The following is a 26,067-nucleotide window of genomic DNA, read 5'->3' on the forward strand; positions in this document are numbered from 1 at the left end:
AATTTACACAAGGCCATAACGGCTTGTAATCTGTAGTCGCTAAATCAGGCCATCTGTCTCGCAAGCCCTCAGTAATGGTGATGGCATTAAAGTGAGTTTATGTGACACATGCAAACACGGGCACAAGCGTGCACACACATGCTACATGCTAATGCGGCTGCATTAGCATGTAGCATGTGTGTGCATGTGTGTGCACACTAATTTTGTTAGCTTCTGAGCCATCTGTCCAACAGTGGGCTGCAAGAACAGAGTTGCGCTGGGCTGTTGAGTTCAACATTTCGTGCAACATAAAATGACCGCAAACTTACAGTTAATCAAGCGCGGCATTAAATCAGGCACCCCACAAAGTCGAGCTCAGCTGCAATCCCAGCAGGTCAGCTGATCTAAGTGCCGGCCCCCATCAGCTGATAGCTCTGCTGATACACTTCTACACGCCTAGCTGGCTGTCATATGTAGGGCTTGCTATTGAAGCTTCTTTAGCTTACTCACAATTACATCTGCAAGCTGCTTTGCAACCCACCCCCACCCCAGTTCCTGTTTTTGTGCTGTGTCTGATTTAATCATTGTCGTATCTATTGTCTCTCAGCTGGGGGTCTACTTTCCAGTACACACAAAGTATACACATTTGATTGACGAGCGAAAGGCTGATAATTCAATTCAGTTCCACCCAGGGACACAAATTCCCGTTGGGGTTGTGTCAAGAAGGGCATCTGGTGTAAAACTCATATGAAGATGTGTTGCACTATCTGCTAAGAACTCGTGATGAATTCTGATGCACAGTTTCAATATTAACATTAATGTGCTCTGGGATGACACTGCAACCGTCCAATAATGCTGTAGTGATGTCATAGCTTTGGGACTGGGAAGTACAATAATGAGAGCTATCCACTTTACTGTAGATGGAAATAACAACCTGCTTTTGACTATAGTAGTCCTGCCTGTACAGTGGTCAAGCACAGCCATCAACCCATATGTGCTGACATTTAGAGAAGGGTAAGGATATTGGCTGGCGGCTCCCTCTTGACAATAAACCAAACAGAGGTTCGGGGTGGTGCCGGCTGGATCAATAGGAGCTGCTGTTTGGTCAGCAGGGGCTCGTAGAAGGAGGTTCGGGCTGTGTGCGTGTGAGAAAGTGTGCATGTGACAGATTCAGAGAGCAAGCAAGATATATAAAGAATAAAATACGAGGCGACAGCTCAATGTATATGTGTGGGTTTTTGCAAGTGTGGGTCCCTCGAAGCGGAGCAGAGCGCCATATCTCATCAGAGATCACCACGAGGCGGCACGCCGCTTATTTAGACGACAAACAACACAGACGTGACCTTTCAGCCACACAGCAGATAAGATGAGGAAAACAGAGGAAAAGAGTGAAAATAAGGAGAGATGGCCGGCATGCAAAGCGGAATGGGGTGATGAAGACAGGGGAAAACGGGGAATTTGAAAGGAAAGGAGGCAAGGAGTGTTGCAGGGAGTAGTTTGAGTGAGGAAAGGAGAGAAGTGGGAAAAATTATTATAAAAAAATTATTTAAATTATTTAAAAAGAAAATGAAGAAGAACAAAGAAAAAGGTGTGTGTGCATCTTCTTCACAGAGCTGTGGTTTGTATGTGTGTCAAAAGGAAGGTAGTTTTTCCATCGCCTGTGTGGTGAAAAAGCCAGGGGAAATAAAGTGTGTATGTGTGTGTGTGTGTGTACACGTGTGTGTGTGTGTGGTGGTATTTCTATTGAGCCAAGCTGACTATGCTGATGTTACGGGCTGATAGAGACACAACAGCGCCACTTGGCTCTTTGCTGAAGAGCACCTACAATACACAAGTCCTGATAACACAGCATAGATCAAGGAAATAGAAATGGCTGGTCGTGTTTGTACGTGTGTACGTGAGGGGGGTCGTGTGAAGGACAGGTGCCGATTATGTGTAGAAGTGTGCAGGCCAGTGAAAATGCTTAAATTAGCCTTTTTTCCCCTTTGCTGCTTAAAAAAAAAAAAACACCTCCGTGCGAGGGTCATTAGCTGTGAATATTTTCCAAACAAATTAGAAGTGTGTGCAGCTACGAGTCATTAAAAATCACTGACTGTGTGCTTTAACAGAGAATGGAGTCGTTTTGTTATCATGCTGTAGCTGGCGGGACTGCTGTGCATGTGTGTGTCTGTGTGTGTGTGTGTTCGTTTCCCGGCCGTGGACATCTCAGGTGCATGCGTGTCCGTGTCCACTTAATGTGCACGTGTGAGCTGATGATTATGCAGACCGGTGTGTGCGCACGCGTGTGCGTCTAAGTTTCAGTGTGTGTTTAAGTGTGTGTGTCCAGCATGAGTCAGTAGCAGTTAAAAGGCAGAGTGAGAAGGGAGTCAACAGGGCTCATTAGAGCTGACTGATCCCACACTTCTTCGCTGTTCTTACCACTTAACGAGACCTAATATGCTCAGCAAGAACACACGCATTAAGAAAGGTACGTGTGTGTGCATGTGGTGTGTGTGTGGTGTGCAGACTATATGGTACGTGTGTGTGTAAGGAAGAGGAAGATTAGAGAGACAGTTTAAAAGTGGAAGAGGCTGCATGCAAGATAAGGCGCACTAATGTGTGCTGCTCTGTACTGCACAGATGTGAGATGATGGGAGATGTGGAGCTAATGCTTGTTAATATCACAGTGTGTTAAGTGATTTGTGTGTGTGTGTGTGTGTGTGTGTGTGTGTGTGTGTGTGTGTGTGTGTGTGTGTGTGTGTGTGTGTGTGTGTACGAGTCCATCACACATGCAGTGCACATGAGATAGCTCACATGTAGAGCGGATGTGTGTGAGAGAAAGCAGAAAGAGAGTTGCGAGGACTTACTCTGCCCCACTTTTAGGACCACCTTCATGCCTTGCGTGGCACACACTCCACCCTTCATGCTGTCCAGGCCTTGACGCGTCCCATCTGACGTAGCTGGAAGGATGGAAACACAGAAATGTGCAATTAAAAAAAGGAACAGCGTGCTATACGGACCCACTGAATATACAGCCACACAAACTCACACTCTCTCACACAATCTATAGCCAAGACTAGCTTCTATTCATATGGTCAGCCCTTCCAGAGAGTCAGCGAGTGACATTTGCAGAGGCAGCGATTTAAAACTCCACCAGAAGCTCTGAAATGTCAAACTATGAGGCGGCAGCACTTTAATAAGTCCTCATTTAGCAGTCTGCTGGAATTCATTAACACCCCCGCTGCGGCGCATGGACTCAACCGACTGCAGTCAACTGCAATTGCTGCTTGGGCTGGAGAAATAGCGTTGGAGGGGGTGGGGAGGGGATGCAATTTGGAGAAGCGAAGACTGACGGATGGGGGGGGGGGAAGTGATGGTAATCCAATCAAGAGCGTATATGAAATCAAATGGGAGCCCCTGAGGCACAAATCAGTGTGATTTGACTCAGAAACTGGACGTGATTGGTTAGAAAAGAAACTGTGGAATGTGTTAAAGCTCCACTTGGTAATACCCCATCAATACACCAACACTATCACCGCTTATGTTTTAATTAATAGAATTAAGGGGATTTTTTTCCATTTAAAATGAGGGAGGGGATGTGTTAATACAGGCAATGGGGGAATTTATTATGTGTTATCAGGATGTAAAAGCTTTTCTCACGCTGGAAAAAAATGCAACAGTTCAATCAGCACAATACAGCGATACAGAGTCAGATTTTAATCAGCGATGTAACGTCATGTAAATCACATTTTTTATCTAGTGAAGCTACAAAGGAAGTTAAAGAAGGTCAAACAGTGCTGAGAAAATATGCACACAAGAACTGTGTGTGTGTGCGTGCATGCATACGTATAAAATCCTGCTCAAAGAGCTCTTTTTACTTCACTGTTCTGTTCCAACTTGTCTGTCTGTGACCCGGAAATTGATCTCACCGGTGTCTCGCTCTCAAAGGATTTTGTAGTTCCTAAAAATGTAAGTTTTGGGTAAAAAAAACGGCTCAGTAGAGGAGCTATGGGCAAGGATGCGCAGGAACAAAGGCCCTTTGTGGGACCTGTGATGTATATACAATATGTGACAAACAGCTGAATTGCTAACACGATGAGAACAGGGCTCTACAAAGTGTTCCTTTGTATTCATAAGCTGTGGTTGTTGCAATTACACTTAGATAAAATGTGACATCTGCACATTTTTCTCATATTATTCCTCATTTATGTGCCTTATGCTGGTCAAAGATCGCTTTAGCATTGCAAACGCAGATAATAATGAGGTCAGTATACGCGAACGTGATCCTTATGAGCCAAAAGTTCTGCTTTCTGGCTGCTCTAAATGCTGCCCACAGCTGTCTGTTTATTAGGGGCAACAAATCAGAAGAAAGCTGGCTTTAAGGCACTAAAAAGGCTTCTTTGACACAATGAATGAACTCAGGGTCTGTCCAAGGGTGAGTTTAAAGTAAATATAATAAATTCTTAATTGCGCATCACACCAAGGAACTGCAGTAGAGTTTAAGACTGAAAATGCAAAGCTGCAAACGAATAAGATAAGTTCCTTTTAACATAAAAATGTTTCAGTGGTTCACAGCAACAAATCAAAAGCTATTAAAAGACACCGAGTTCAATGTCTGCCTTTCAACTTTTAGCTGATGGAGGAACAGATGTGGTGGCTACTAAAAAATACAGTAGGCATATTCTTTCTCCTTCCCCCACACATACACCACACCGTCTACACTCATTTTCCCTGGCTAACCTTCAATGTCATCATTCTTCCTTTATAAAAAAAAATTATATATATATATATATATATATATATATATATATATATATATATATATATATATATATATATATATATACACACACATATATATATATACATATTTCCTCCCGCCACTTCCCCTTCAGGCTATAGATTAGCCAGTCTGAAGCGAAGCAGAGAGGGATGAATGGTGGATGGCTCAGGAGAGAGAGTGAGAGAGAGAGAGGAAAGTGTGAAAAAGAGGCAGCTTTACTTCTAACACCTCCCTCTGTCTTTCCCTCCATCGCTGCAGGATGCAGAGTGTGAAAGCAGGAGGAGGAAAGAAAGCAGGCGGAGGTCAAGGCGAACAGCAGTATGGTAGGGAAGCCAGGAGACAGGGATGGATGAAGGGATGGATAAATAAGGTTTAGATAAAAGGCTGTGAAAAAACTTGTGCATTCCTCGAGTGTTTTCACTATTTGCTGTCCTTCGAGATCATCTTAAATCGTAGTATTCTTTTTTTTTTTTTCTCCACCTGAGACCTGTGAAATTTTTTTTCGTTTGCAATAATGGAAGAAGACACTTTCATTGATTTCAGTGAGGTTCAAATAAACCGAATGAGTGTGCCAAATTAGGTACAGCTCTTTGATCAGGGCTGTCTTTCTTTTTCTACATCCTTTGCTCAGACGTCATGTTCAGGTTGTGATTTAACGTGAGGTGTGTTCTGATGCAGAGCCACATATCACTATGTTGATTTTCTTACGATAATAATTCAAGTCTATCCACACCCACTATTGCAACTGACCAGCTGTTATTAAAGTGTTACTTCAGGGCGGCACTAAAATCAAGCTCAGCTGCCTTACCAGCAGATCAGCTGATCTGACATTATTTATGTATCCTTCACCCTGCTCACAGTTGCTGTGCATGTGCAAGCCACTTTGCAACCCACCTCCACCCCATCTCCTGCTTTATGATAAATCTCTTGTCACTGATGTCTGCCCATCTCTATACCAGGTCTTTTCTGTCTCAAACTTTCCACTTGGCAGGTCATGGAGGTGCGCTCTCTCAGGACGGAGCCATGCCTCCAAATATAAATTACTGCAAATGGAAAAAAGCAGTCTCCTCATGACTGCATTAATCTTAAGTGATTTTGTTGTGAAGTAATAGCTTTGGAACTGGGAGGAAGTCAGAAGAAAGAAAGATATAAGGTGGTGGGAGAATTTTTCCTTCAGGGCTTTCTGGCAGAAAAGCTTTCTAAGAAATGGTTAAGGTTGTGAAAGTCTATTTTAACACAAAGCATGATCTTTTTCTGAACCTAAACAAACAGCAGACTAAAAATAATACGTCAGTACTGAGTTTTTTGAAATTCCTAATGGGTATACTTTATATACTTTACATATATAATACCATGATTGATGATACCATTGATAGTTAAGTAGTCCTTAACTAATAGTTACGTACTACTGAAAATTATAGTATTACAACATACATCATAATGAATTACAAAATTCATATAAAGTCCTGATTAACAGATAATATGTTTATTTAATACACACAGTCATTTTTAAATCATTAATAACATATTCTTACCCCGGGGCATGCTGTAGCTGAAAATCTAATTATTATAATGAAAGATATAAAACATACTTGAAAACAAAAATGGGGGAAAATATGTTGAGAACAAATTTTTTTATCTTATTTTCCACTGTTTCTTAGAAACGTTGCTCCCAACATACTGTAAAAACCATGCTCTAACAGAAATGTAAGTACATGACATAAGAAGGGATTACACAAGCTTCTCCTCATTCCAGTATAACCCATTACAGCGGTCACTGGGAGGCGTAAGTCAGGCTGTAGGACTAAAACTGGGCAGCAGTACTAACCGTAGGAATGGATAAGGGATTGAGAAAATACCCTTTTAACTGGCCTGAGAGAGAGGGGCCCGACAAATTTCTGAGCGTAATAACTACTGACACATGAAGGAGGAAAAGAAGGTGACGGGAGACGAGGGAGGTGAGGAAGATGAGGAGAGAAAAGAGGAGGAGGAGAGGCTCGTGCGGGGAGTTGAGGCAGGCAGGCTGATTGCCTGTGACAAGCTGTTGGTGATATGATGGGGACAAGAGACGCTGTGTGACGACAGAGATGACCCCGAGCGCGGTGGACAGAGGGAGGAGGCAAGATTTGAGGAAAGAGGGAAGAGGAAAGGGAAAAAGTTAAAAACAGAAAGTAAGGAAAGAGTTTAAATGACATGATAGATAGCGGAGAGGTAAAAGACTCTAATGTCTCCATTATGGAAAAGTGGAACAGTAATGGATACAATGAAGAGGGAGAAACAAAGAGACAGAGACTGAGAGCCGGAGAGCCAAATTGAACCAGAAGAGCTTCCACAAATGTGATTTTGCAAATGCAGGCTATTTTTTTAAACCTCCTAATCAACAGGTCACAAATATCACAAAGGCAATTTTGTTTAAAACCGTGAACTGTATCATGGCAAATCCTTTTAAATCCATTAGACATGTTACAGGTGGCACCATTTTTGTGAATCTCCATTTCACAGGAACAAAGTGAGCAGAAGGATCACAGCCGCTTTGGCCTCGGTTCGAAAATAGTTCCCGCCGAATCTTGGTCGCTAAACACTAAAAATGCTCCAAATGCCTCGACGGCAGGAAAGTATCACCAAATCAAGGCAGAAATAATCATAGAACATCTGTGAAATCCAGATGAGAGACACAGATGAGAGCGGGAGAGATGGGGAGATGTTAGACTACAAATCTTTCCCACCTCACTTTGGGAGGATCTGGAGAAGAGAAAAAGAAAAAGAGAGACTGGGGAAGAGTGTACAGCACAATTTAGGATTAGATAAGAGGAGAAAGCAGGAGAAAGGGGAGTGAGAGGAGGGATGAGTAATTGAGACAATGATCAGCAGTGATGGGGGGGATGTGAAGCGCCGGAGGACGGAATGGAGGAAGGGCGTCGCTCCACCACCCTCGTTTGACAGGAAGACGAGCAGGACAGGCGGAAGGAGTGGAAAAACGTAATTAATGAAATAATACCGCAGTTAACCTCGATCAGACCGCACAGCACCGTAGCCCTGCACACAAGGAGGCAGGCGGCCACGCAGGAGGGTGGGAGGTGGGGAGGAGTGTGTATGTAGCCCATAGAGGAGATCACAGAGTAGATGAGAGTCTTTTTCCAGTGTCTCTGTTGTTATTACCAAGGTCAGTGTAGGGCCAAGCCATTTCTCTGCCTCCATTATCGCTCCTCAAGCTTGCCTGCTGTTATGGAAAAGTGGACAGTGACATTCCACTCAAAGCATATCTCAGATTGTTCATTCATTCAGGGGCTTAAACACCGGGTCTGCCTCACGCTCAGCCTCTGCGCCGGCCGGTACTTGCAGCGGTCGACGATGGAAAGCTACGTTATTTGAATTAATACAGACATTAGATGTCAGCGTTTGCCCTCCCCCGCTCCTTGTGCATTTTGCAGTCCTGGTTATATATTCCACACATGATGAGTGGCAGCTCGCCTTCTGCAGCAAAACACTTGCTTCTGCACAAGCGATGTGAATTTGTGCGCATGCTGATGTTTATTTCCATCACGTTCATCTGTCTAGTTCGGGACTCGTCTCACATTTCAGCCTATTCAAAAGTCATGAGAAGTGCTGTTTTGTTGCCTGATTCCACATATTTCTGGTTGAAATTTGATTTTGCTCTAGGACATACTGACGGTTGGGAAATTAAAGGAGAAAAAAAACCCTGACCTCTACAGTTAAGGGATCCAGTGGCTCTGTTGCAGTGTGGGTGGCACGCCACTTGTCCACCTGTGGGAGAAGATGGACCAGCACCAAAACATCAAATAAGGGAACATCTTTTCCCTCAAGAAGAATTTCAGGGAAATGGAGGATCACTACCGAGGAGCACTGATAGTGCTCCAACACCTTAACACTTTAGGAGGATTTTATGTGTTCTACCTAAATGTGCAATATGCAGTGCCAGGAAATTGGCAGTTTAGGTGTCAAGCTAAAATGCATCTCTAAATCCAAATTGGGTAACTGACCAGACAAAGAGGGGCCACTTTAAGGCCACGAAAGTCCTAGAATTTAGTCTAATTAAAGATCATTCTTAGATCATTTTATTAGAGTAGTTTAATTGTACAATCTTAATCTGCTTTCACAACAACGGCGGTCACCAAGTGCTTTATATTTCGAAGCAAGCACTTGCCGATGGTGGGGAGGAAGAAGTTCCTTTTAAACGGAAGACTCTTCTTGTAGAACCAATGAAAACGACCATGAACGAGACACAGGGTGAAACACTAAGTACAAGAGAGAACAGATGCAGTTTAATGACTCTGCAGCTCAAACACCCATGGGGAGTGAGAGGGGAGTGATGGAAAATCAAATAAATATTTTTGTTGGCAAGTCCTTTTCAGTCCCAAGTAGCGTCTGCTTTCCCTCTTACAATAAAGATAAAGAAAAGCTGCAGAGCGTTCACTACTGCCTGGAAACTTGAAGCTGTGATCCACCTAGAATGACAGAGATGAGCAAAGCAGCATTTTCATCAGCTGCTCTTTTCTCTCAACCGAGTGACGGCGGTTTTATATCCGGTTGTTCAGTGATGACGCGACGAATCCTACTTCCGGGTCTAAAGTAGTCTGCGTTTAATATGGCTTTTGTGTTGTTAACATGTTTAATGTTATGTATTTTCTTCTATTTGATCTCAAAAAGCTCCTAAAACAGTCGGTGATCCCTGTTGACCTCCCTCGGCTTTTATTACCACTAATCATTTATTTAAGCTCAGTTTTTAAAACCTTAGGATGTAACTACAGCCCAGCCCATGCAGCAGTATATGAATGACTAACCTCGTATTGTGGATGGATTATCTCAGTTGTTCTCCTGGCTGAAGTTTGGTCCTTTTACAGCATCCTGCCATGCGATTACATTTGTTCCTGACCACCGAGAACACTCACGTTAACTTTTATCGAGTGGAAAAAAAGTTAGCTTGTTTATATTATGCTAACATAGCTGTGTCGCTAGCGGTCACGTAGCACATCATTATATACCAGCTAGCCAAACTTCAGTAACCCTGCAAACGTCACTGCTGTTTAGTTTTCTGTCTTCATTTATGCTGGAAGTGATAATAGAGCTGTACGTTTTAATTTGTTTCCAAAACCCTGCAGTCAGGACATGCTATATTGTATTTAGATAGAAGCTAGCGAGCTAACTTCCTGCTAACTTCTAACTCCGTTAAATGTCATAAATTCCGTTTTCATGGATGCCTGGATGTTAAACTCAATTTTTACACCTGGTAGAGCAGAACGCTGATCATTTTATTAAAGATGAAAGACTTTAGACAGTTTTTCAACTCTCAGTAATGCCATAGTGATCGTTTGATATATGGACCTGCAGTGGAGTTTAGACCCAGACACGGCTAGTGACGTCAGACTGAACAACCGGATAGCAAGAATTACTTTTACATAAATTTCCATCAAATAAAATAAAAAAAAAATCATGTAAAACATCTCTGGGTGAAACCATCTCTATCTACGCCGATCTACTTCTGTGGTTTCATTTGAGAATGTGAGAACGAGGACACAGAGGAAGACGGAGTCAACAGGGTTGGTTTGTCCCGTAAGCCTTCAGTTGAAAACCGCTCGCATCACTTGAAGTTATAAAGTTACTCTGGGTTTTTTTTCTTATGACTGAATAGACTGAGGTGACGTCCTTTATGTGCTACTGTTTTGTATTAATAATATTATATATGTGGCAAAGATATTGCAACAGTCTAACCGAGCTAGTGCGCCACACTCTCAAATTCCACATGTGCTCTGAGCATGAAGTGGCTACATGCTTCCCACTGACAGCAGATTAAAGGGAACAAAACTGGGAATGTGGTGCCGGGCCAAAGAGCAGATTACACAACAAACGGAATAAATAAGCAAGAAAACAAGAGCCACGAGGAACAAAGCTCACTGGTTCCGCGTTGCCTCACACTCCACGGGCAAAGCAGCTTCTCTCCCCGTTAGCTTCTGGTGTGTTTGCAGCGTCATGTGTGTGTCACGTTGACAGTCATCACAAATGCAAATGCAACATGAAAGACACAAATCAAAGTGGGAGTTTCTCTGCCCCGGGCACACGGGCGCGCGCTGAGGCTTGAGTGGCACGAGTGTGTAAACGTATCCGTGCGCGTTTGTGTGCACAAAGTGTCGCCATCTGTGCAAATCAACTTAAAACCAATGTGTTGCTTCACAGCAGCTTTGGCTTTAAAATCCTCCTTTTAGTTCCACTTGTTTAGCTTTTGGACCGCGCTCTCTGCAAAGAGCCATGAAACTAAGTTTGTCACTCGGGTGGACTGGGAAGTGTGTGTGTGTGGGTGCAGAAAGGTCTCGGGGGTGGGATTTACTGATAGCTTCCCGTTTAAATTTGTACTTCTGCACCTCTAAATACTCTGTGAGCTTCATGTGTCTCAGCTAAATGATGGAGAACATGCCATGTTGTGGAGCTAAGGAGTCAAGTCATCGTCCCCCCCAAAAGAAAAAATATCTTGGATCTCGCCGTGAAAATTTCCTGTAACTAAAAACTCCTTCATAAATCTCCAATGGCACTTTTACAACCTGGCTATGACACATTAACAAAGCCATCGCAAACCATTACCCCGCTGCGGTGGCAAAAGCATTCATTTGCGTACTGAAACAGAACAGTCATTATTTTAGCTCCCCCTTAAAAAAAAAACACGCAGGGCCCGTATTACTTTCACTCGCATTCCACCTCCAAACACAAAACACGCCATTACTTCCAATACGGCGCAAGGTTTTTCCAAACTTGTTTCCCTGCAAAAGGTGCAAGCTTTCTTGTTCTTATTGTTGCACACAAAGGCGCCGTTGTTGTGTTGCGGTGTAGCGCTTGATCCACAAATGGGATCAGTTACAAACACAAAGACGTCTGCATGTTTGGCGCCTCAGTCGCACAGTGACATGATGGTATGTGAGTGGTGTGGAGACGGGATAAGTATATGTCTGTGTCACATGAGGTATTTTGAGAAAAGGAAGAGATTTTTGCTGATAAAAACTTGGATTGCAAAAAAAAATCTTGGCTCTGAAACTCTGTATTCTGTCATGAGCGATGTTCCCCTCTGATGCATGATGCTAGCTGAAGTGGAAAGTACTATTATGACTAAAAAGTAAGTCTTCTACTCCTATTAGAGAAGACCTTACATGACCCATGCCATATTGGATAAGATAAATCAAATTACTTTACCAGTGCATGAAAAATTTAAAGTGGACCTACATAATTTGCTCATTTTCAGCTCCATTTTTTTTTTTTTCCTGAACGCCACTAGAGTAGCTCTGCATGATTCATAGCTCACAATAATCCTTACTTATCATACTGGGCCTGGCTGCAGGCCCCCGGGTCATCATCTGAGTTATGGCCACCCTCCTCTTAAGTCAAATTTCTTCTGATGTTCTGCTCTTGTAAACAACAGCAGGTGGGAGGGGCTTATGACCTCAAAAAAGGGACTCAAACCAAACTCAGTTTCACGCCCCTGGATGCCTCAGAACACAGGGATCCAGGGGCGTGTCCAGAAGGGTGGCATGGGGTGGCACTAGCCCCCCTCCTAAAATATGATCCCCCCCCCTTTGTGTACTGTTAAAATCACAATCCCCAACAACTTTGGATGACAGCACAAGTGTGAGTAGGAGGAAGAATACATTTACAAGTACTTTTACTACTGTGTTGCTTTCTGATTTTGGTTCTCTATATTGTGAATCCAATTACTGCATTTTGTTACTCCACAGTATTTATTTAACAGAATTTGTTAATTATCATTTTACAGATTAATTGTTTTATTATAGCTCAAGCTACTGCGCAACATACAACTAATTAAATTCATCAACAGTTGCAACATTAAAGAGATACACAGATCAATAATTCAATCATTATAATCCACTAATATCAAGTATATGATTCTGAAGTGTAGTTACAAATGAGTACATTTACCTTAGGTACTATATATCTGAATGTACAATATGTAAACTATCAAGCTACTTACTATAACTTTTGCTTACTAAAAATAATATGTATAACTATATATAATATACAGTTACTAACTAAAAAGTCTTTCATGTTATTAAACAGTAAAAATACTTCTTTGCCCTTTGCAAAGCAACTATCACAAGATTTTGTTTAAATTCTTATGTAGCTCCACTTTTCACATAATAAGTCTGCAATGACACCCGACTCCCTTATTCTTAAGAATTCATGGGAACGCACATGCAGGTATCCGCTCATGCACACACATGCAATCCACCAAGGGAATATGATCTCAGTGTCTTCCCTTGCGTGCGGTTGATCTCTCCTCTGTGCTGTGTGACATTTTAATTCTCAGCGGTTATTCTCTTCCCATCCATCCCGTTCTATTACAATCACATACCCACCTTGGTATTCGCCCTCTCCCTCCTCTACCCCTCTCTCCCTCTGCGTCTGTGCCTTTCAATGTCCTGTGCGCTCAGAGGGTGGGCGGCTTAGAATCACATCGTATTAACCTCCAGCACCAAAACACACACACACACATACACACAAGCAACAAACTGGGCCACGGCACAGCGGCGTCCATCCTCAAAAGTCTCCCTCCTACTGCCCGTCAGAGTTCCAAAAATGGAGGACTAAAAGTGAGGAGAGCGCCTGATCGCTACATCTGACAAACACACGCATGCACGCGCGGCACTGACAGGGAAAGGCTGATTACTTGTGACAGACCCGCTGCCATTTTTATGTCTTACTTCTGAGGGACTCGGGGGGAAAGCAAAGTCGGAGGCCTGAAAATACCGCTGTTTGCTGTCACACTGTAGCTCGCCTTTGACTAAATGCACATCAGAATTTGTTAGACAGTACGGCCTGAGCTATACTGATAATCCAGTTGGGTATTGTCACGCCGGATGTGTGTGTAACGCGCGTCATGTGTGCAAAGGTCAGACGTGTTTACCGACGTCAGCGTGCGTCACAAAACAATCAATACACGGCCTCTCAAAGCCACTTAGAGAGATATATAAGGGTGTGAGGAGGGGCGCGGGCATAAATAAGGTCATCAGCGGGCATAAACGCAGAAGTTGATTTCCTCCAATTCTTTCTCACGTTAATTAAATGACGGGAAACAAATCGTGGCCGAGCAAACGTAATAAGTCTGTCTGCCCAGTTCAGAAAATAATCAGCGCCAAATAAATGTGACCGCCAGAGCATAGACGTGCATAATGGACCAAAGGAAAGACAGGCAGGGGACAAAGCCAGAGAGGGAAGGGATGGGGGCAGAAAGCTAAAGCAAAAAGAAAAGAGAGAGCAGGGCCATTAAAAAAGAGAGGCTGAAAGACTGGGTTGGATGAGCCTTGTGTAGCGTCAGTAAAGTGCTAGCCATGTAGGACAGTCACGACCAATGTTCCTTACAACTGGGTCAATGTTCCCGTCCCGGGGCAGCGAGGGCATCCTGTGTGGCTCTCTGTATGTGTGACTATCTATCTGCTAAACTTCCACCAAGCTGCTAGAAACTGCCATCCCTGCAATCCCAGTCAAGTGCACCTCTGAGTGGACCTCCATGCATATTGAATGAATACTTCAATGACTACTTATCAATACTTAATGAATACTTATCAGTGAATCCCTGAGTGACTTCTACAGCACTGATTTTTTTTAAAGCTCTTTAAAAGGCACGCAGAGACCCCTTTTTTTAAGATGCGGCTCAGTATGTAACGCGCTCCGCCGCTGCCGGGCCAGAAGAGAAGAGGCTGAGCTGGCAGAGCGGGCTGGCGGGTTCACGGTCACGTTTGAAAGTCTGAATGTGATATTTTCCAGTGCCGACTGAGGTGATGCTGGATTTGCTGCAGTCACACAGAAAAAAATAAATAAAAAAGAAGCAACACTCGGAGCTATCGTAGGGGAAATCTAGCCGGACACCGGTGTGGGTGTATATGTCTGCCTCTGCGTGTCCTTGTCTGCTGGTGTGTCTGGCGGCGTGTGTCGGTCTTTAAGGTTCTCGTGTGCGTGTGGGTAGCCGTTTTTCTATTATATCAGCCACAAGATTGGAGGCCTGGAGAAATGGGTCAGCGCCAGCCTTGTCGCTTCTTCTCACTGTCTCTTCTGCTCTTTGCGCGTGTTTTTTTTTTCCCAGCCTCTCTTATTCCCAAGTCGCTCCCAGAATAAAAACGAAACACCTCCGGTTGTCCACTCCTCCTTTGCGGCTGCTTGGATCTGGGTTAAGCAAGTGAAGTCCATCACTCACTTCTTCCTTCTCCTGGTGCTGTGCGATACTGCGAATTTTGGTATCAATCGGATACCAAGTAAATACAGCGCCAATACTGCCGATATCAATAAGTGATACTTTTACCTCATAAAGGCGGCGAGCAGCGTGTCGTGGCTGAAGAAGTTTTGAACACATTTTGATGACCTCTAATCACTGGGATTTTTACTTTCCACATAAATAGATAAACACAAGTTTCAGCTGTCTCTACTGCACTGTGTGTCCGCTTCTGTTGTTTAAATGTGCTGTAGGCTATAAATAAATAGACGCGACAGTCAACACAAAAATGTTCCGACACTTTTCATAGAGCATGTTTGAGGTATCGTTTTTCAAAAATAATTAATTTAACACAATTCAGTGGGCTACATACTGAATTTAGTCTATAGAAACAGGAGCCACATCCTTCGGATTTGTAGGCAATTACATCACAGCGACGCAACAAAGTTGTGAAGACTCCTCCAAATGTGGCAACAAATACATCCTCCTTTTCCCCAGATTTGAAGGATGGGTCGGGTGTATCCTCCATGGCCCAACCTATCCCAGAATTCCTAGTGCGGCTCAGCCAATTCCAGTTTCCAACAATGGCAGCAGCTATTTAGTTTCAATATTAGTCTTATTATTCTTTCTGGGTCACAAAATAAACTTCTAACATATTTTCAGGTGAGAATGTAGCTGTGTAAACTTCAAATATCTGTTCAATTTATTAAGACATCACATATTTGCAAAAGTGCGCCAATGTTTGTGGAGACGTCTGTTACCCATCAGCTTGATAGCTGACTGGAAGGTCGAAGCTCACTAGAGCCGGCGAGAACAGCAAACTCCGGGCACATCATTTTCAAACCCCCCACGGTTTTTGGCTACTCAGGTTAAACATGATACATAAGTCACTTAGATAACTTAAAATGTTACATTTTGGGTTTTCTTCAGTGTTTTATTTGTTCCTGAGTAAATCGGTTGGGCTGAGATTAAAGTCATAGTTTTCACACAGCTGAATAAACGTCAAACAGAAAACTGATTAAAAAGAAGTTTGAGATGGTGTCCTGTTGTATTTTAGCGAGCAAGGAGCAGACGGCTGAGTTTATTAAACTCCACCAAGACAGCGGTGACGCAAATCTGAAGGCTAGACTGTCCAATTTCACAGCCGCGCACTTCTGGCCTACCCGGCCTTTAAAGGACCCGCCCTACGTGGACCGGGTAGGTTGGGTCCTTCGAAGCATGCTAACCCTGAATTTGGACATAGCTAGAGTATTCCTATCCTATCCTTTCACACTACTATCAATCCGATACCAGTACCAGCATCGTATCGATACTATAGATACTTGGATTGATCCGCCCACCTCGATTTTTCCCTCTTTCCCTTCTTCCTGCGTCCTTTTCTGTTCTCCTTTGGAGTCGAGCAAGTCTTCATCCAAGTATCTTGTCTGAGGATAAAGACATCCTCACAGCGTAATGATACAGAGGCTTCTGAACACAAAATAAGACGGCCAATTTGCGAAGCAAACAAGCCGAGCTTCAGCGTGCGGTGAGACACTCGCCGTCTCCTGCCATTTACATCACAGAGGTCGTGGGCGCAAGCAGTTTGAGCACAAGCAAATCTGCAAGATCTGATGATCAACAAAGGCTCTGATTAAAACAAATCTCCTCATCTCATTGCTGAGCAGACCTCTTTGTTTCCACTTCTTTGCAATGCACTAAAAACGAGACACACTGAAAATGTTAGCACTCTTTTCCTTCTGTAATTTTTGTTTTTTCTAGGGGGCTCGAACAGGATGAAGCGGCGCGTCAGGGTGGTTACGCTCACATGCACCTGTTGCAGAGAGTAGAGTTGAGCGATTAATTGAAGCCATGGAAACGAGGTAATCAGTTCTTGTGTTATAAATCAATGCTTTACGCTCCTTTGTAAAACCCAAATTTAACTCACATCTTAGCTGAACTCGAGCCAAAATGTGGAAGCAGGAGGAAGTAAAAGTCACATCAGGCCACTCTTAGGTGAGCCTGTATCTAAAAGCCTCTGAGGGTCACCTGGTCCATTTCCACCTGCACAAAACTCGTGTCAGTTTAGCCACTGGCTGCAGGTGTCCATCGCTCTCCCCAGGTGTCTCTGGGTCTTAATCCCTTCTTGGCAACACCTCTGACTCTTTTTCTTTCTCTATTTAACACTTCATTTTCATTTGAACTGTATTTAAAGTTCAAGGCAAACCAGAGCAGAAAGAGTTTTTAAAAGAATAAATAAATGGATGAAGTTTCTTCTATTTACCGACAAAAACAATCATTATCAAGCAGCACTAAGAAGCAGTAAGACACAACACAGGCAACGAGATTGTGTTGGAGCGGAGCGACGCGTCCCTCTTCCCCTCCTGAGATTAACGCCTCCATCATTCATCGTGTTATCTTTTTTTGGGTACACCAAGTCACCCTCTTAGCCCTCCCCCTTCGCTCTCCACCCTCAGACCCCCACACGCTCACACACATAAATGCAGGAGATTGCACATTCGCACACCTGCGTAAGAACACAATCGCCACATAAAAGCCCGCAGTCTCACATTAGTCTGATTTACTGGCTCAATTTAAGCATGGATTCTGTGCGGCGAAGAGGAAAACAAGATACAACTGCAGCTAACTCGTCCCTTCCACGTCTCCTGTCACTTTGTCGTATTTTCGTCATATTTTCAGGAACACGGCCGCCGCCGACCGCACCCCCCTCGTAACGTTTCCCCTCTCCTTTCAATTACTGCCTCTCTGTGTTTGCAGCCTCCCTGCCATCCCCTCCTTTGTAGAGAGCATCCTCTCAGGCAGAACCTAGCTGTGACATTGTTTGTCATTGGAGGATTACAGCGTTTGGCGCCTTGCCACAAATACGCTGAAGACGCGAAGGAGGCGACCCTCGCCGCGTGGCTTCTGCTCAGCCACGGGGTGCAAAGCCTACGACAATAAAAAAATCAACTCTTGAAACAGTGTAAGAATCTGAAGCCAAAACTTCCCTCTGGGACTCAGCAGTCAGATTTCCTTATTGTAAGTGACTTTGACTCAACTTTGTAGCTGGTGCTGACTGCACTCATAGACACTTCTGGGAGTGCTGCAAGCAGAGCTTCATCCTCGTGATTATTAAAGTCATATATATGACTATTTTGGAGTATATTTGGGCCATGTTTTTATGAGACTACTGCATGTATTTTCTATTTCTTTTCAGGTTTTCCCTTGAAATCTTGTGGCTGTGACAGTCATTTGAAACAGCACTTTGAACTGCTTCCTTTCTATCCAACTCAATAGCTGATGTTCACTTTTAATAACATCAATCATAGAAAAATATAGAAAAAAAACTCAAAAAAAAATCACAATGATGAAACACTACCAGCCAAGATCATTTAGAAATTCTGAGGAACAGACAGTCAAATAATGCCAGGCCTTTTTTTTTTTGTCTTTGCTTTTGGGCTCGTTATGTAGGTTATGAGACTTTTGATAAAATAGATTTTTTTTTGGGGGGGGGGGGGGGGGGGGGGGGCAGATAGGAAGCGAAGTTGTTCGAGTGAAGGACAAACGTCTGGTAAAACACGAAGCTAGGAATGATGCTGAAAAGAGGGAAGTGGGTCAACGGTCTGAAGGGAGGAATGTGACAGCGATCTGTGACATGTAGCAGGAGAGAAAGAAAGTGCGAGCAAGTGGGAAGATGGCGGCGGAGGGAAGGGAGGGGTTTCTAAATTAAGAAGAAGGGAAGCAGAAGGGTGTGAACGAAGAGGAGAAAGGAGTGAGGGCGAAAATGTGAGTGAGAAAGGAGAGGACAATGACCGAATCTGTGGGATGGAAGGAGGCTGGGAGAAATGTCGCTGGGGTGATTTTTAATGGCAAACCAGAGCCTAAGAACTCAGAGGTTAGGGTTCGGAAACACGCACCAACACTTTCTCAGAGTTTCTCCCTTCAAACAATGACTTTTGAAAGGAGGCAGTGACAGAGTGGGCCTGCAGAGGAGCTGTACATCTTAAAGACTGTAATTACACATAACTGTCAGTCTAATTAAGGCTTTTAATGAACTCCACGAGAGCTCGGAAAGGACAAAAGCCGCCAGCCACTGGAACACAACACTGTTTGTTTGTGTGTGTGTGCGTGTGCGTGTGCGTGTGTGTGTGTGTGTGTGTGATAAATGATGCGCTCGAGGAAGAACACGCACATAAACACCAACGCAATCAAACATTTTAATGAGCCCGAGTGCGACTTTGAAGTCCACCATCTAATAAACACGCACACCTTTAAGATTCTCTCATCTCTCCAAAATCTACCGAAACACACACACTCACTCTCTCTCACACACACAAACACAAACACACAGCACTAATTATTCCCATCTCTCCCTACGCTGATAAACTGTTCAAGTCCGGCCCACTGCCGAAGCGTGACTGAACCTATAGGAAAGACCTTTGAAACGATTGGATTTGCCATTAAGGAAAACTTTATTTAGGCTTTAGCTAAAGTGCCTCACAGCAGAGGTTTAATCTACATTATACATCATTAAGCTCGGCTGCTAAAACTCTTGGGTGCAGTCTCTCGTTGGCCGGCCCACCGCTGGAAAATAGAGCGCCGTCGCAGACCAGAAAAACGCCACGTCTTGATTTAGCGTCAGATAGAGAGCAATAACAAAAATCAAACAACATTTGCTTGTGGGTGGGCAAGCTCAATTACATGTAATGATGGCGTAGAGTTCACCAGTTTAGCTTGTTCCATCTTTGAAGTTGTTAAAGGAGCTGTTAAAATATATTTAAGTAAAACGTATTATTTATGCCATGTCACGGGTAGTTTTCTGTTTTCTTTGCCCGAGTTTGGAAACAGCGTTCCTGAGGTTGCTGCCAACATCTCGATACAAAGTCAGCGCGCAGGATTTTGTTGTGCTCGCAGCATTAAAAGTTGGATCTGAAAAATTAAACAGTTACATCTCATCTCAGTAAATGGAAAATGCAGAACATGCATTTGTCAGGGGAACCAGTGTTCCCCTGACAAACGATAATTGAGTTTTTTTTCTGTTCCCTAGAATTCATGTGAAGTGTTGCTGGTCAAGGAGGAAAACTGGAGTTACAAATGCCTGCTGTCTTCTCCGGTGATTAAAACTGAGCCACTTAAGATTGTTTCGGCTTTTAAGTTGAAGATCTGTGGATGTGATCTGCTTTTTGGAGGATTTGTGCAGCTCGCAGTGCTGTCCAACCTGTAAATTTACAAATGTGACCAGGTGAGCACGTTAGCCACTGTATAGCTACTGTAGGGTCAGAGGTCAAACAAACTGCAACTAAAGAAAACAACAGAAAGCACACAAAAGACAACAAAAGTGCTTTTGGGGAGACAATAACGTGATGGACCAGAAATAACAAAAATGAAAAAAACGTTAAGATTCGCACTGATGAACGGTTAAAAGAAGCAGAGGACTCATCGGTGCTGTAAGGTATGAAAAGATACAAGTTAATGGGTTCATATAAATAATTCATATAAAGCTACAGATACATGTTTGCTATTAGCTGTTTCCTGTTAGCTTTCGTACCTTCCAGCACATAAGGAACCTTTGAGGGACATAAGCATCACCAGCAACTGCCTTATTTAAAAAATAATTAAAAAATAAATAAAAATGTATTAACTGAGGCATTGCAGAGGTACTTTGGCAACAGCTGTGCAAACCAGATCTAGTTCTAAAAATGAAACACCAAACAGAGAACTGGACTGACATTAAAGTCCACGCTTTATAAAGCCTACGTGCAACAGCGGAAATATAACCCGATTTTTACTCATCAAGTCAAATATATCAATTTGCTCCCTCAGGCCTCCCACACAGCAAAGCAAAGTGGGGAGACTGATGATGAAGCTGAATTACAAGACAGTGGATCTGGACTTATACTGTTTTCCAGACACTATCCTTTGCCACAGAAGGATAGGTTAGTCCGGCTCTTTGAGGTTATCATCACCTGCTCTGCAGGAGCTGCAGGATGCTGAGGTCAGCGACTCCTGTTCTACCTAACAACATATAAAGAGAACACTGTGTTGTAATGGTACGTTATCTAACTCCAAATAGCATACAATGGGTGCTTTCAACACTAACAGTTGGACACATAACAAACTCAAAGGTCTAATCCCGGTAACATTCAACTTGTTGTTGGTATAGTCAAGTTGTTGTTATGCCAACCACCCAACTGTTTAATACATTACATTAGCTTTCCTATTGGCGGGCAAATGCAAACAGAAATGCCCTTAAAGCTACCGATTTACCTCCAGGGCATCCTCAGAACTGTTTTGTCCACAGATTCCTCCACTTAATGCATCTTCTAGTAGCTCTGGAGTACCCGGGCCAAATTGGCCATTCTATTTCCAGTAGCAAGCTGTTTATTAAACCCAGTAAATGGGTTACGCAACCAAATGCTATATTGCTGCATTTTATTTTCTAGAGAAGAAAAAAAATGCTTCGAAACCATGGGAATTATTAGGAGCATATTGTGCCTTTATTAGACAGCAACAGCACAGAGAATGAGGTTAGAGAGAGATGAGGAATGATAATGATCGCGATTGGCATATTAACCCTTAGGCCACAAAGGGCAGCCCCAGAATCAGTGCATTAGGCTGCTTTTTCTGACTTACTCACTTAGTTTTGACATCTCTGCTTTCAGCAGTGCAGTGTCGTAGCTTCAGGACCAGTCTGCCGCTGATTAATGGGCTTTGCTGCTTAGCTACAACTCGATTTTCTTCACATAAAAGCCACAGTTTGACTATCCCTACATTATTCCATTTATTTTTGCATTACTATTATGATTTCTTTCCATTTTAGGGGCCACCGTGACTCTCCGTTTTAATGCCTCAACTCATAGGTAAGCTTGTAGGACAAAGAAAAACATTCTTTTCTTTTCTCCCTCAAGTTTCCTTTTCTCATTGCATGCCATTCTTTCAACCAGCGGCTGGCTATGTCATGCACTGTAGACACTGTCTACACACACACACAGAAGCACTTCGAACCTGGCTCAGCTTTAGTGTTTAAATGCACCAGCCAAGAATCGGCCATAACGCAATCCCGACGAGCAGGGAGGTCCTTCTAATGGATCGACACAGATTCAATACAAAGCGCCAATGTGTGCTTGCCTTAAATGTCCTTGAACCATGACTGCAATACCAGAACAGTGAGATGTGCATCTGCGCGTGTGTGCGTGCTCTTTTGGTAATGTAAACTTTAGTGCATTTGCTGGAATTCTGAAATAATCTTTACCAGTACGATACCCTTCCTCTTCCTCGCCAGCCTGTCTCGCCCCTCACCACCACCGCCGACATTATTCCTGTTTCCAAAAGAGGAAAGCAGGAAAAAGACACACACACTTATACAAAACATGAGAGCCGGCCAGCCAGAAATAATACATCTTGACATCTGTGCCTGTGTGCCGCTCGAGGGAGGGATTGGACAGAGAGAAAGTGGAAAGAAGGGTGAGATATGAAGGGGAAGATGATGGACAGCAGAAAGCATAGGGCAATTATATACTGTTTACGTGCATGTGTGTGTGTCTGTGTGAGTGGGTTTCGATATGTGTGTAACAATGTGAGGAAGTGCATGATGACAGTTGGGTTTGTTTAGCTCCTCTGTGATTAAAGCAGCCTGCTAAAAACTGTGTGTTTAGCTGTACAGCAGTCTGTCTGGTTTTTTTGTTGTTGTCTTTTTCTTTAAAACTGAATGTGTGTGTGTTTGTGTCTGTGTGTGTCTGCGTGCGCAAATTCCCGCTTGTGCTTGTCTCTGCTGTTTTTGCAGAAATGTGGGTGTATTTGCACTCTGCATGTGTCACTCTGTCCTCAGTTTAAGTGTGTTTACATTTGTGCATTTAATCTTATTTGCACGTCACGAGCATGTCCTGGGGTGGATACATAACATTGTGTGTGTCTGTGTGTGAGATAGTGCATCCACACCACCACCAACAACCTTCCCCACCCCCCCTCAAATGCATGTTTTAGCATCTAGTCTCCAGGTTTAGTTTACTTAAGTGAAATCATCCACGGTTGTCTGCAGTATGTAGGTCTGGAAAAACCAGTACGTGTGTGTGTCTGTGTGTGTGTGCTCATTAGTACTCAGTGCTGTCCTAAGGTTTGTTTGCATTCTTGCCTGTTTGATGCACGGTTTATTTTATCTGACAGCTGAAAGATAGCCGTCTGCCTCTTCCTGTCGCCTTAGTTTTCAAGTTCAACAAGCTTTATTAACCCGATAAGATCGCGCTCATGCTGCAGAAATAAAGTACACAACGCCAGGTTCGTTGAGGTGGATTAAAAACAAGTGTGCAAAATAAACCCGTGTGGCAACTGCTAGCTGTAAGAGAACCACCTCGGGAACATTCCTACATGCCAAAACAATTTCACGGAGACGTGATTGTTAAAAAATCGCTCCAGAGTTGCAGAGAGATATTAAAGACCTTGATAAAAATCGATATCTGTCGCTGACCCTTTAAATGAAGGGTCGCGGGATGGATCCATTGTTCAGTCAAAGTGCCCTTAAGGGAAATGCTGTACTGTACCCACTCACTATGAGGATAAAAAAAACATCCCTGAAAATATATGATATGATATCAAACTGGTTATCGTGCTTTTATTTTGTTAGTAAAGACTCGCCGTCTCGCTTAAGTGCTCTTTTGTAGGACAGATGCTTGTACTTGGTTTCCCTTTTGGAGTCTGTGCTGCTTTTTATTTTGTGACTTGTGCATCCTGAAATGGCCCAGAGTTTCATAGTGATAAGATCAGGCCATGTACAACTAACCCCTTTGACAGTGCTCTCAGTGAGAGCAGAGAAGCCCCGCCCACCTGCCATTCAATCCTGGGCCACCTGATCACCTTTTTTTTTAGTGTCTGAACTGAAGATCTGGACAAGATAACCAGTCTGAACTTGAATTTGAATCAAGCAAAGCGACTCGAGTAGAGTGCAACACTAAAACTTAGCACGACATGTACTTTATGTACTTTTCAAAGAGCTCAGTCTATCCAACTTATAGAAAAGATTTGGATTTTCTCATGGAGACAAAAAAATGCACGTCTCTGCTCTGCTCGCTTTTCTGTGCAGCTTTTCGACTTGCTGCAGAGAACTGAAAGACGGGGAGAGGGAGCGTCTAAAAGAGTAATGGGGGTCTCGTGCAGAAAAAGAGCTGGCGACAGAGTGACAGACATACAAAATGACAGAGCTAGAGAAGACTGAGCAGAGAAAGAGTTTCCCACCTGAGTTAAACTTTTAACGGGGTCAAGTGCCAGGTTCTAGTGTAAAAACGGCTAAGGTTAATTCATATTTTAAATGTGCCATTCACACGCACAGCACTGACAGCACAGAACACCAAGCTCCCGCAGGATCACAAGCCCACTACTCTTACCTCCAAGGACTGCTAGCAGCTCTTTTAAAGGCCTGAATTCTTTTTAAGCTGCCAAAGTATGCCAAAACATGACAGATGGAAGATATTTTCCACTCACCAAGTGATTGACAAAAAAACTCACATAACAAGAACTGATTAGCTGGTATAAGGATTGATATAAGTGGGATGTACTCTCTGCAGTCAGGGAGCAAAGAGAGTGCACTTCAACGTCAATGTCTTCAAACGAGGGGTACTTAGCTAAAAATATCAGTTCCACAGGACTGCTAAGTGGTTAAAAAAGAAAAAAAACAGGCAACCCAAATCCCAGCAAATACGCAGAATGGTGTAAGCATTTCGTATAAAGCGCAGACCCTAAATAAACTATGACTAATTTGTCACTCGGTGTCATATTTGTGGGTTGAGCGACCTTTTTCTTCCCGAGCGCCGTTGCCAGAACTTCTTCGATTACTTTATCAGTAATCCATTTAAAACAGCGTGCTGTAAATCTGTCCCGCTCCTCTAATCTTCAATTCATCACACATTTCCTAATCACACTCCAAAAATAACAAAACCTGGAATTACTTTGCCTCTTCTTTCTGTACAGCGAGAGCCAAGCCAAATGCAAGCTATCAAAGGTTTATGGCGTGCATATGAATCACCGAAGACTAACAAACCACCCCGCCTGCCTTGTTATACTGTAAAATAAAATAAAATAAATAGGTCTTTTCTCTTAATTAAGGCTTGAAATAATTTGAACAGGACCTGTAATAATGTAATGGTGCTTTCTTGGCGAGGTCATGGTAGTAAAAGCAGTGCTTTAATCTTCAGGCGGACAAACCCGGATAAATAAAGGTTAAACCAATAAAAATAAGGCGAGCCGACCTCCTGAAGCGGCGGCGGAACTGTTGCTAAATGATGAGGTAAGATGCTATTCTGTCACAACGGGGCCCACTTCCCTCGCAGCGCCACCAAGAGAGCAGCCGAGCACGGCTGGAGGTGCCAATGAATTAGTTCACTGTTTTCACTCATTACAGCGGACTGACTGCCTCACTTTTCCTCTGTCTTTATTTACGCCCTTTTCTTCATCTCCGACTTCTCTGGCACTGCACACACACAGCTAACAAAGACCCCGCTCATAATGAGGGCATAGCAGCGTCTGAGTGTGTGTTATTCTTTGTGTGGTTAGTATGCGTGTGTGTGTGCGTGTGTGCAGAGGGAGGAGGATTATGGCAGTTCCAAAGCTGTGAATAGGGGCCAGGCTGGGCCTTGGCCCTGGCTGAATTAATTACTCTAATTAGCTTCTTAATTGCATATATTAAACCAGTGGTTAGCAGGGCTGGAGCCGTGGTTAGGGCCCGGATCTGAAGCTGGAGCCGGGGGGTTGCAGGCGGACAAAAGGGTGTTGCACACAAATGGGCACACACACACATATATGCGCACAGAAGTAAAAAACTAGCTCCCCCCATCTACTTGAGATAGTCTGAAGTGGAGAAATGACAAGGGTATTCAATTATCCACCCCCCCACCCCCTCAACATCAATATATAATCAGCACATACTGCAAGAGCAGATGTGTGGTACTAATATGGAAGATAAGCCCCCCCACACCCTCCCAGAGGGAACAGAGAGGATTAATACTGGAACTACGGGGACTACTTCAAGTTGTCTTCATCTCAAACTCTCCACTGTATCGCTTACTCAGTGCTCTGCTGCCTGTGACATTCAAGACGCCAAACCCTGCTGCTGATTTGCGACCACTGCGCCTCGCCC

The 26,067-nt window shown here is 43.5% G+C and overlaps 1 protein-coding gene across 1 annotated transcript in view; it reads right to left on the reverse strand.

Annotated features, from left to right (window-relative positions):
* Nucleotides 1-26,067, reverse strand: part of efnb3b (ephrin-B3b) — an 87,818-nt gene that overhangs the window by 6,451 nt on the left and 55,300 nt on the right. Inside the window, exon 3 of the mRNA XM_085349686.1 lies at nt 2,826-2,918. Within this exon, the coding sequence (XP_085205812.1) occupies nt 2,826-2,918 (93 nt within the window). The remainder of the gene's footprint in view (nt 1-2,825; nt 2,919-26,067) is intronic.

The sequence above is a fragment of the Diplotaxodon limnothrissa genome, linkage group LG3, assembly GCF_057381915.1.
Source record: "Diplotaxodon limnothrissa isolate DT_005_m linkage group LG3, D_limnothrissa_male_GT1.1, whole genome shotgun sequence".
NCBI lineage: Eukaryota > Metazoa > Chordata > Actinopteri > Cichliformes > Cichlidae > Diplotaxodon > Diplotaxodon limnothrissa.